This window comes from Chrysochloris asiatica, unplaced genomic scaffold (assembly GCF_000296735.1).
Source record: "Chrysochloris asiatica unplaced genomic scaffold, ChrAsi1.0 scaffold00045, whole genome shotgun sequence".
Classification (NCBI taxonomy): Eukaryota; Metazoa; Chordata; class Mammalia; order Afrosoricida; family Chrysochloridae; genus Chrysochloris; species Chrysochloris asiatica.
In genome coordinates, this window is record NW_006408563.1 from 2,176,817 (window position 1) to 2,189,426 (window position 12,610).

At 38.5% G+C, this 12,610-nt stretch overlaps 1 protein-coding gene across 1 annotated transcript in view; it reads right to left on the bottom strand.

The window, feature by feature from the left end:
- Window positions 1–2,054: 2,054 nt before the first annotated feature.
- The window catches only part of ADAM23 (ADAM metallopeptidase domain 23), a 226,996-nt gene continuing 216,440 nt past the window's right edge, over window positions 2,055–12,610 (bottom strand). Inside the window, exons 25-26 of the mRNA XM_006861942.1 lie at window positions 9,829–9,919; window positions 2,055–2,644 (exon numbers count right to left, since the gene is read on the bottom strand). Of these exons, the coding sequence (XP_006862004.1) occupies window positions 2,596–2,644; window positions 9,829–9,919 (140 nt within the window). The 3' untranslated portion in view covers window positions 2,055–2,595. The remainder of the gene's footprint in view (window positions 2,645–9,828; window positions 9,920–12,610) is intronic.

Sequence of the window (12,610 nt, forward strand, 5' to 3'; positions counted from 1 at the left end):
TTCCCTCAAATTGAAAGAGACATTGCCCCTAAGTAGAGGGATATAACCTGTGTTTTATGAGGCCCGGAAGAAGGCTGATAAACTTTGTAGATAGCCCTGTTGTTATAATATAAGCATAGAGCCAGTTCTAGAAAAAGACTGCATACTTGTGTAGCACCTATTACTCAGAAAGCAATGAGCAGGATTGGGATGTAAGGTTTTTGCTGTATGACTGTGATACTTAGACAATTAAAGATACCTTGTCGGGGTAGGGAGGTGGAAGAACCTACTGTTAAAAGCAGGAAATAATCTTTCCCAAAATCAAAGAAAAATTTGTGTGACTGTTGTCACGAATCTTAAGGAAAAGGGACTTTAAGCTAAAGATAGCAACTGATTGTGTGTCATGAAGAATAGTGCAATTTTAAATCCTGTTTCAAGAACAGAATGTTAGAGAATTGTGGGCTCTTTGGGGTCTTTAGTAAAGCTCACCTCTTTACAAAATGAGGTGAATCCTCACTGAAGTGATCATATGCTAGTTTCTACATTCTAGAACAAAGCCAGAACCAAATTTCCCTGTTAACTTATTCACTTAACACTTGAATGGAAAACTATCTTGACCATAAGTGGAAGAACTGAGAAAGTAGAAGGAAACTCAGCATGACTCTGGAACCCAGATTACAGGTGCACATCTGCCTGGAGAGGAAAGTGAATCTGTATACAGTAGAATCCCATCAGAACCCAGTGTAACTTTCGAGGATCAACAAACGTTATGGGTCAAACAGTATGTTTTGAAAGCATTCTGACTTATAACAACTCTACAGGACAGAGTAGACCTGCCCCATAGGGTTTTCAAGGCTGCAATCTTAATCTGGAGTGGCGCCATATGATAAACACTCGGCCTCAAGGTCAGATTGAACCGCAAGGTCAGTGGCTCAAACTCAATAGTCACTCCTCAGAAACCCTATGCAGGGTCACTATGAGTTGGAACAAACTCAACAGCACTTAACAACAACAATCTGTATCTGAAGCCAACTGCTGTACCCTTCTCTGATGGAACAGTTGATGAGGTCAAACTGCTGAGTTTTGGTTAGCAGCTGAGCTCCCAACCACCACCGGGGTTCCTGTAACAGCTTTCTAGAACAATGTTGGCAACAAAGTAACCAATTTGCCACTGTTGTCTTCATTAGCAGTTTTACAAGAGGGTTCTACCATATATACTTTGAAGCCAAGAAGATGAAGCATGAATGAAATACTGACAATAGATACAAACAAGATGGAAAGCTTAACTTTTCCCCAAGCTTTCAAGACTTAAAAATTATTATTTTTTTTTTATTTAAGGCTTTAAGTTTATACTTCTTTCACATTAAAGACAGGGAAAGAAAGTTGTCAAAACCGAAAATTAAAATCATGAGCTTGGCACTTTTGTGATTAATTTGAGAGGGTATCTACTTTCTTACATTATATACATATGTTTATAATGACATCAAAAACTTCTAAACTTGTTGTCAGTACATGTATTTGCATTTACATAATTTTTGTGTTTTTTAATATGGGTATTTTGTTGTTTGTGTCCCCCCTCTTTTGTTTATTTTTGGTTTCCAGCATACCAACTTTAAATTGCACCTGTGTTGTGCCCAAACTACATGCATCTGTGCTGACATCTGTCTTTTTAAGCAAGCCCAACAACCATTGTATAGCGTGTTACAAGAGAGAAGGACAGAGAAAGAGAGAAATAGAGAAAAGAAACAAAAATGAATAGCAAATGATAAACTCAAATTTACAGAGAATCTTTACAAGGAAAAAACATTTCAATACAGACATGAAAATGATGTGTCAAAATCTCATATTTCCATATTTACATTTATAAAACAACTATACAATAGCATCACTGTCCAAATTCCAGCTCCCATTCCCAAAGGATGCTAAGTCCAGGAGAAAGAACAGTGGGTAAGTGGATCAACAAGAGCAGGGCCTGGAGTTGCGCATGGCCTGTGTGTTCTAGGCAGGGTGGGGCAGGAGTCTATGTGAAGAGGCCCAGGCTAGTTCTGGGTGTCCATCTGTCATCTTCACCTCAGGAATTCAGTTGCAGGTTTTGCTGAGGATTGGCTTGCTAGCTTGTTGTTGTATATATGCCATGCAGTTTTTACCCTTTCGAAAATTAGATCTTCATGCCAATGGAGTTTGTCATTGGTAAGAAAAGAAAATAAATAAATCATGCCGAATCATTTAAAAGATATTAAGTGCCAGCAGGCTGAGGGGGGAAAAAAAAAATCATTTGCTATTTTTTAATGGTTTGTTTATTGCACTTAATTTTTTGTTGTTGTTTTCTTTTTTCTTCTTCCTTTAGTTAGGAAAAAAAAATATTCTGACGTAGTTCTTTTTATAACATTGTCTTTTGCCCCCTCTTTATTGACAAGTGATGGGAAGGATTCTTTGAAATTATCTCCAAAAGGGACAGTTTCCTTCTCCCCCATCCCTGTCACCCCAACATTAGTTCTGCAGTCATAACTGCCCAGTGTTCTTGTTTACAGACTTAATAGTGCTGGCACGGTCACTGTAAGTATGCCATACCCAGAGTCCAACAGCACAAGGTGAAGTTCATCCAGTGCAGCTGAATCAGATGGGGCCTTGCTGGCTAGGATCAAATCTCCTCTTCTTGACATTTCTTCCAGAGTGCGTCAAGGAAGATGAAAGCAAAGGGGGGAAAATCCACAATATTAATCAGATTGTGATAAGAGAAAGGTGATGATGATGACAATAATGCTAGTTCCAGAGTAAAGTAATCAACTCCCACCAAGGCAGACTTTCCAGAATAGCCTGAAACTGAAACACAGAGGAGCGGATAGTTTTGAATGTCTGTACAACATAGCCACTAAAGAATGTCCAATTGTCAAGGCCAAAAAAGCTTGAAGTTGTTCATTTTAAATCATAGGAAGTCTCAGTGGCCCAATTTGTCCCTTATTTTTGAGCAAAAGGCATTGCTAATTAACTAGATGAAAATTATTATACAGAGAACTCTTCCATCAAGGGGGACTATTAAGAGAACCAAGAAAAATTCTAAGGTCTCTTGTGCCATTGCCCTCCTAGACTCCAAAGACTCACTTTTGCCAAAGCAACAACAACAACAAAAAAAAAAAATTCTTGCTCCATTGAGTTCTCTTGCTGCTGCCTTGGGTGTATGAGCTATTACCCCACTATGGAATCAAGCATTTTTCATATTTAGAAAGTTGGAAAATCGAGTGCATTGTAAGTCAGTACACTCAAAGGAGAATGGACACAGGCTTGGGTTAGTTAGGCAAATGCAGCAGTTTAGCATAGTTGAAAATAAGCAAGTTAAAATGCCTTGCTCAGTGTCCAGTCTCCTCACAAGTGGTTCCTATGTTTGGAAAGAGAAAAGAAAGAACCAGCAAGACACTACTAGGCAACAACAAAAGTTGGTTGCAACCTCCCCATGGTCTGGCTTCATGTGGGGCATCAAGCAAAGGGCTCATGCATTTAGTCTGCAGACTGGGCATGTGCAACGCTGCTGCCAAAGAGGCGTCATGCAAAACGGGAGACCCACGAGTCCCCGAGATCCCTATTCCCCTACCCATCACTGGGGGCCAGTTTGATACCTTTATAGGCCCTAAGTAGCCAAAAGGTTACAGGAGACTCCACCTTCCCCTCGGGCAAAAATAAAATCGAAGCACGAATTACTGCAAAGTCCTGAATTTACCCAAGATGACCACTTTAACCCTTCCTTTTTGAAGTCTCAATTGTGACTATCTTTAAAGAAGATATTCTTTTTAAAGTATTTATGAAACAGCCTCATTGATGGTCTCAGAATGTGATTCCTGAGTCTAGCCATCAGTGCTGCAAACACTGAATTGGAGCGATTTCCTTTGCTTCACTTTTACAACCCAATCCTCTTTGAGTCAATATTCTTGAAAGTTGGCACTACTGATGCTGCCCAGGTAACAGATGTGATACCAAAGCCTCGCCTTACCCTACCCCGATCCTTCACTGTGTTAGCTGGCATGGAGCACAGGGACAATGTCTGCGATCCATGCTCAGACCCCTCAAAGGCAGATGTGTAAGGAAGGTGAGAAAAACCTGGCCCTGAAAAAGTAGGGGCCCAACATTTTTTCAGTTACATATTGCTGGAGAAATGGTAACGTAATATCTGCTCAATTAATACAGGAAATACAGGAAAAAGTAAACCAGATAGCACGATGCATGTAGATAACCATATTGCCCATATTTAAATTCCTTTACTCGAATTTAAGGAATGCTAGCAAAGTGATTACGAGTCGGGCTGCTAACCTGAAGGTCAGCTAGTTTAAAACTACCAGCAGTTCCTCAAGAGAAAGATGACGCTTTCTGCTCCTGTAAAGATTTACAGCTTCAGACACCTTACACAGGGTCACTATGAGTCAGAACTGACTCCACGGCACATAACCACCACCACCAGATAAGTAACCACGTCTTAGTTAATAACAGCAATCTTGTTCATTTTTATATGAAGATAGAAAATTCCATTCCAGCTCAGGCTCTCCAAAGCTTCCACACCTTTAACATAACTGTTTTTTCAAGATTAGCTGTCACTGCTGATAGAAACAATGTTCTACAGGGTGACTAGGCTTCCAGGGTAGCACAGAAGGTTGGGTCACACTGAAGAACTATATATTCCCATGTAAAAACAGACGCTGACTACCACTGGGTAATTCCAGGAACTTTCTTTTCCACTGAAGTCCCAGCAAGGGGAAGGCAGGACTGTCATACAGGAAAGAAACAAGAGAAAGGCACTTTGTGGTAATGCTAATGTCAGGGGTCCTCCGGCATTAATGGCAGGCCACTATATGGTGAGAACTGTCTGACTTGAATTTTCTATTATATATATATTTTTTCTTTTGTTCAATTTGAATGTGAAAGTAGAACTATTCTGAGTAGGTACTTGCTGTCTTCCATCTGCAACTGTTTTCTCTGAATTTGAATAGCCTCTGCTCAATCGAATTTTGAAGGCATAACACTTTTTCATCATAATCTGTAAGATATTTCTGGATCATTATAAAATTTTAGCATTGACACATTTTCATCCAGTTTTACTACTTCTGAAAAATCTGTCCTTCTACCTTCAGCATGTATTATATACAGCTATACAAAGGGAGCTCTGGTAGCGCAGTGGTTACGAGTCAAGCTGCTAAACTCAAGGTCAGCAGTTCGAAACTACCAGTGATCCTGCAGGAGATAGATGAGGCTTTCTGCTCCTATAAAGATTTACAGTCTCGGAAACCTTCTGCAGGGTAGCTATGAGTTGGAACCTACTCCATGGCACATAACCAACCACCACATACAAAAGAAAACCAAAATTCTTCATGTATCAGTCGCCATCTCAGCTGTCGAGTTTTTCGGTCTTCTTCCAGAGGTATTTATCTCTCCCCCAGTATCATTTGCTTATTTTGTACACTGAACAACCACCCCCTCCACCCCCCACCCCGTTAAACTCTGAATGAGGATCAAAAAGTCTCTGATCTCGGGGAAGTGGGCTATTTATTTTACACTGGGACTTGGTCATAGAATTCAGATAAGCAATACTCCGGTTACCTTCCTCATGGTAAACTAGCTAAAATGAATTCTATTTTCTAATTTTGTCAAAATAAAAATGACAACATTTAATATTTTAAGAAAGTGTCATTATCAATATTAAGATATTTTCAAATATCACCAGTTCACATCAAGCAATTCCGTTAACTTGCTTTGATGTAATCCAGATATTCTCCCTTACATGTCTTTTTACGTGAGGACATGAGCAGTCTTTGTTTACGTGCCACATAGGCCAAGTAGAATTTCTTAGAACCAAAACCAGGCTCCATATGAATTTATGACCCAAGTAACTTCCCAAAGAGAGGAAAGCACATATGACAATGAAACAAGCTTATCCAATTACCTATCTTTAATGTCATGAGCAGCTTTACTACAGCCAATACTTGCAGCGGTGGAAGCCACGTTGCCACCGATTCCCAGGACAAGCAGAGAGTAGAACATGGTGACAGGGTTCTCCAAGCTGAGCTATTGTATTAGAACTCAATATATGGCCTGGAATCCTTGTGACTTAAATTTGTCAGCAAACTGTATAATACTGTGAACTGCAAGTTCTTTCCTACTATATTCTAAAAAGTCTCTTTCTTACCACCATATCCTTTGGGCTAATTTGTTGTAGTTTTCACATTTCCTAAACTGTAGGGAATATGCTATTAAAATGACCCTTCATCTATTCCATTCCACATACCCTCAATATCCAATGAAAACAACAGCACTAGTAGGCCAGTTGAGCAGCATTCATCTCTATGAGTCAATGAGGACAAGGGTTTACCATCCTTTGCCTCTCAAGCCATTATTACAGTCTCTGTGTGCAGGTGATGGTGAGGAGAGGGAGAGGGGGCTGCAGAGAAGTCTGTAGATATTGGGAACATCCTCAGTTTTGGACAAACTGGTGGGTCAACTACTTACGTTTCTTTTTCACAGGATCTTTCAAAGAAAATCCTAAAACCTTGAAGACCTGGGAAACCACAGACTAACCCATCCCTTAGTAAATCACCATATTTCTGGAGTATGGGGTTCATTGGACTCCTGGTGTGGTGGTGTAGGATTAACAGTAAACCACAGGGTTGGCAGTTCAAACCCACCAGCCACTCCTTAGAAACCCCATATAGGTTCAGTATGAGTCAAAAATGACTCGACGGCACTTAACAACAACAACAGCAATGGAGTTAGTTAATCAAACTTACTCAAGTGCATCCACCATGTAACTCAATGTGTCAAAGCATAACAGAAAAAATCATCCTCCAAATACATAATTTTTTTCTTTCAGGAATCCACATACTAGCACATGGAAGCCTTGTTTGTATGAACCAAAAGCTTTCAGAATCCACTATACAGCTGAAAAGAAGTAATATAAAATTATATTGATTTCAGAGTACAATGATTTTGATAAAGTTGCTTTATATACACAAACGTGCACACACACACTCATACACACATTTGCTCATTTTTTTACCATCTACTTGCGGAAAGATGGGTTTTTAAATAATAAAAAATGGCAGAGAATGCTCGGGCTCAGGGCCTAGTTGCCATCCCATTTGTACTTAAGCAGGTCATGTATGGTATGATACTCGCTCCACATCTAAGTTACTCAGCTCTACACCTTCTAAAGCAATGTCAGCATAGACAACAGCAATACTTTATCTGAGCATGGGATATACTTTCCTTTAATCTTGAAGTTTATGCACTTTTAATATCTTCAGGCTACTTTGCTTATTTCTCTTTTAGTAATAAAACATTAATCAGGAAGATTTATAATAGAAGTATTTTAAGCAAGCTTTTTAAAAACAGATTATTTTCAACTTTAGAGTCTAAAAGCAACTCTTCTTTATTTACACTGAACTTAATGAAAAATTCAAAGTTTTTCAAATAGCAAATAATTATACTTCTAAACCATCTCCAAAGTTATTAAAGCAGTGGAAAATCCTAAACACTCTCCTTCAATACCCAAAGTATCTTATTGCAAAGCAGTCATCTAAAGTGTAATAAAACTACATGTTGTTAAGTGCCATCGAATTGGTTCTGACTCATTGTGACCCTGTACAGGGTTTCTGAGGCTGTGGATTTCTAGGGGAGCAGAAAGCCTCATTTTTGGCTACTATGAAATTTGAAAGCAAAGTAAGAGCACCTTCTCCAAATGTAAACTCCTAAAGTGAAATGTTCAATAATGATTGTCTTCATTTCTTCCTTTGCTGTGGGTCATGGAACTATTTAGTTGACACTACTGTGCACCTTTCTCCCAGTTTCCTTTAAAGTGGTTATGAGGTTAATGGTCACAGGAAGGGGTTTCGACTTGGTTTAGCAGTTAAGTGTGCCTAATCCCACACATGGCACAACAAAGCTGTTTCTCACCTCACAGTGTGTCAGTCTCCTCTCGGTTTTTTCCCTTTCTCTGGTGATGCTCAGACATCCCTCTCACATATAAATAATCTGTACAGGGCCGAATCCACTTATATACACAGTGATAAAGGCTTTTCCACTTTTCCCCAAAGAGACATGCAGTTCAAGCTGTGAGCTAGGCCAGGCCACTGTTTTGAGGTCCTGCTACAGAAAAGTGCTCTTATATCCAAACTTGGAAATGAACAATTTGGTATAGCACGTGGCTGGATGACAGAGGTGTATTCTAACAGTTTTCTGGGCCTCTAAAACTGAAGCTTCCTAATGCCAAGTCGGCACAAGCCTGGGTACAATCTCTTTTAGACGTGTATTTATGAAAAAGTTCAAAGGAGTATTTTAATAAAATAGTAATTGGGTGCGGAACTGTTATAATGCACTGTGACTTTTTTTATAGTTGTTGCTGGTAAGTGTCATCGAGTTGGTTCCGACTCATAGTGATCCTATGTAGAGTTTCTAAGGAGTAGCTGGTGGGTTTGAACTGCCAACCTTGTGGTTCACAGTCCAGTGCTGATCCTACAGCGCCACACCAGGATCCTATCATAGTTGGATATTAAGAAAGGCTATGCTTGCATTAGGCTAACACAAATAAAACCATACTCTTGTCAGGTGCACTACTGATCAGGGTGGTGGTGTTAACACCATGACAAGGAACTCAAATGTCAATTGTACATTTTGTGTGTACTTTTAAAACACACGGGTGCCAAAAGTGTTTCCCTAAACCAGTTGAAGTTTATAAATATCTTCTGTTGGAAAGAAGTGCCATTTGATAGCAGCTTTCTAAGTTGAAACCACTAAAAAACTAAAGGCTTCCTCATTAAATCTCAATATGATAAAAGAAGCAGGAAATGCTACATTTATTTAAGTCATCTTTTTTTGCTTGTTTTCATAAAAACTTTCTAATAATAATATTTTACCAGGTTTAAATACATCAAATTCATAATTCCAAATATAAAATATACTGAAGTTCATAATTAAAATTTTATAGATCTGATTGAAATGTAATTTGTCACAAGGAAGATTTGGCTTAGGAGGTATTACCTACAAATCATCATAATCAAGTCATCACAGCATGAGAAGGTGAAAAAGCAATTATCCAATGAATCTGAGGTGTAGAAACATTTAAACTCGCTAAATGAGGTCTGAAAAGTGTGGTCATAATCAAGCTCTATTTGTGATTGATTATCTGGCTTGTCTATTTAAAGAAACCAAGTTCAATAATTAATGTGAAACCCAAACTAAAAAGTCACAATAAAACACACCAGACTTACTAGTCAAGTCAATATTAGCAGTTAGACAATATTAACTGTCACGAAGCCATTGATTTCAAATAGCAATTCTGTGCTAGGAAATTCATAGAAATATATATATTTTTAAATGTGTTGTTAAAAAAATAATAAAGGTTTGCAAACCACAAATGCTACATGTGAAAAATAATGGCCAATGGCTATTTAGATTATAAAAATTTTAAGTGGTCTATATCAATGGAATATATATCAGTTTTAAACAGATACGAACACTATATAATCACTTATTTCCAATTACATGGTTTCTTCAATGATCTGTTTATAAACTAATGTATCGCAGAACGTTGCTTCTGAAAGCTGGAATGTGTTCTACTAAAGAGCTTATACTATTCTCTCCTTAAGCCAGTACATGTGGATTCCTTCTATACCTCATATTTTCCCACTTGCCTGAAGATGACATTTGAAGCTTTGTGTTTCTTCTTTCCTACCCATTTCTGGGGGAAAAAATATATTTTTAGCATTTTTACTTTTAAAACTCGAAATCTTGTAGCAGGAACTCAGAACTTGGTTATGTAAGCAGAAAAGAGAAGAGCCAGAGCCACTAGAAGAAGACATGCGCATTGCTTACTTAAATCCCCATCCTGTGCCCCCAAGGACAATAGCTGCTACCAGGATGGCACCAGCGATGGAGCCTATTATGAGATTGGTGGCACTAGGACCTGTGACAAAGGATCATGGGAAGAAAGTCATATGAGCCAACCAATTTCATTACCACAAGGGAAAGGCATTTAGTGGTTTCAGGAAGGAAATGCCCTGTGTAAAAGATCTCTAAACACTTAAAGAGCCTTTATTAACTTAGCTTAATTGCATTTTAGATGCTATGAATATCTATTGCTTGGATATGTATTTCTTTAAGTCAGAAGTTTCTGTAGCACGGGTGATTAAGTTCCATTAAATTCAACAGCAGATATGCCCAAATTGCTGTTGCTACATATCTTTCATTTCCCCTTTCTCAATAACACAAATCAAACGAATAGAAACCTATGAAGAATATAAATGCATTCGTATTTGTTCAGCCTAACAAAATATGGATCTAGAAAGAAAGAAAAATACTCTACTCCAGTGCTCTTTCAAACAGCACATAAAATTGGTGGAGTACTAATTTTTTTTTATCCCTCACTCAGAGTCATTTGGAATTAGAAAGCTAGAAGGAAGTTCTCAAGATCTGAGCCTGAAGTTCTGCCCTTTCTCTCTGAGGCATAATTCTTCACGGTCCTAACAGAGTTAATCAGCAAAGTGGGACCCAAAAGGCAAGTTATAAATGAAGCATGGACCTTATTTGGGTACTTTTTAGAAATAGATCACAGGTTCCTTAGGTAAAATTGATAGTGTTGTTTTCAAGGTGCTTTTTATTGCAAAGAGAAATCTGAGACTTAGACATAGGAGAAATGAAGAGAGCAAGAGAACATCAAGAAAGAAAATACAAAAATACAAGGTGGTGTTTCCATCAGTTGTTTGAACAAGCGCTGATAGACGTTAGAGTAACTCTTCCTCACTCATATGGGAAACACTGTAGCTCAGCACGTTTTAAATCTAAACAAAATTAAACTGAGGACACAAATTATTTTAAACATCAAATCCCTCAGGAAACTGCCATGCAGATTCTGTGCTCCTAACAGCAAAAAAAAAAAAAAAAACATTCAGTCCTCACTACTCTTGCTTGTTACAAGGGCAATTTTGCAACTTCTTGTAAAATCTTAAGTTTTGTATATATTCATTTCTATGTAGAAAATTCTCTTTTCTGCTCACATTATCATGTCATTAATGCCCTCAACTGTGTACATAAATGGATGCCACTTTGGGTACCACTAAACCTGTGTGTATTGTGTGTTTTTACGCAGAGACCACTCAGTGTTTGTGGGCAAGGGTGACGCAAGTGGAGAAAACCAAAAGTGGAGTTCTTGGGGGGATGGTGGTCTCTTCAGGCTCTGGGATTTCGGACACAATCCCAAGATGAACCCTGAGTTCTACAGAACATGGACCTCAGTAGCCCTCAGATATGGACCAGCAACAATAAATAAGAAGGAGAGCAGTAAAATCAGTTTCTTGTTGTGCAATGCCATCAAGTCAATTCCAACTCACATGCGTGCCAGAGTAGAACTGCCACAAAGAGTTTTCTTGGCTGTAATTCTTACAGAAGCAGACTACCAGATCCTTCTCCTGTGGAGCTGCTGGGTGGGTCTGGACCACCAAACTTTTGGTTAGCAGCCTTGTGCACGACCACTGCACTACAAAAGCTCTACAAAACAGTTTACTATCTGTTGAGCACTCACTATGTGCCAGGTATGGTTCTAAGTATCTGACATACATCTCACATGATCCTCACAAAATCCAAGACAGGTAGGAACTTTGATGGCTATTTCTAGTTAATAGATGAGAAAAAAGGTTTCTAAAAGCTCAGTAAGTGATAGAAGCAAGATTTGAACACAGGTTTGTCTGATTCTAAAACTTATGCTCTAAATCAGGGGCCACAGAATTTACAATCCATAGAGCAAATCTCATCCATCACTTGTTTTTGGAAATAAAGTTTATTGGAACACAGCCCTCATTTGTTTGCACATTGTGTGCTCCATGCTAAGAAAAGATTTGTTGTTGGTAAGTGCCGTCAAGTCGGTTCCAGCTCATAGCGACCCTGTATAGGGTTTCCAAGGAGCGGATAGTGGGTTTGAACTATCAAGGTTATGGTTACCAGTCTAGTGCTTATCCTATAGCATTACAGCAGGGCACTAATTTATACTGTTGTTGTCATTAAGTGCCATCAAGTCAGTTCTGACTCATAGCAACCTTGCATAGGGTTTCCAAGGAGTGGCTGGTGGGTTTGAACCACTGACCTTGTGGGCAGCAGTTCAGTGTTTATCTTACAGCACCACACCAGGATTCCGATTTATACTATATTAGTCCGAGAAGGCATGAGTAGCAATTCGAATAAGTAACTCTAGAGAGAATTCCTGATTTATGATGATTCTAAGCTAAGGAATAGAAGTTATAACAAAAAGGACCTCTACACATGAAAACCTTACTAACTATATGAACATTACACCGAGAGTTAAACTAGATGGTTTAATGAAAACAATCTGTATTTTGCTGCGTTAATTTTATTGTTTAAAACCAAGTTTACTTTCTTAGCAAGTCTGGCAAAATTTAGTATTTGAGGAAATAATAGACACAAAGAGTATGTAAGTCAAAAATAATAAATAACATCTATTTTTAGAAAACAAAAACAAAAACACTTGTATGGACTTACCTGTCACAACCAGAAATAACCACAAAACCCAACAACACTGGAAAGGATGGAGGAAAACAAATGCTGGTAACAAGGACCATGCTTTAGAACAGCCTTTTTCATTTTG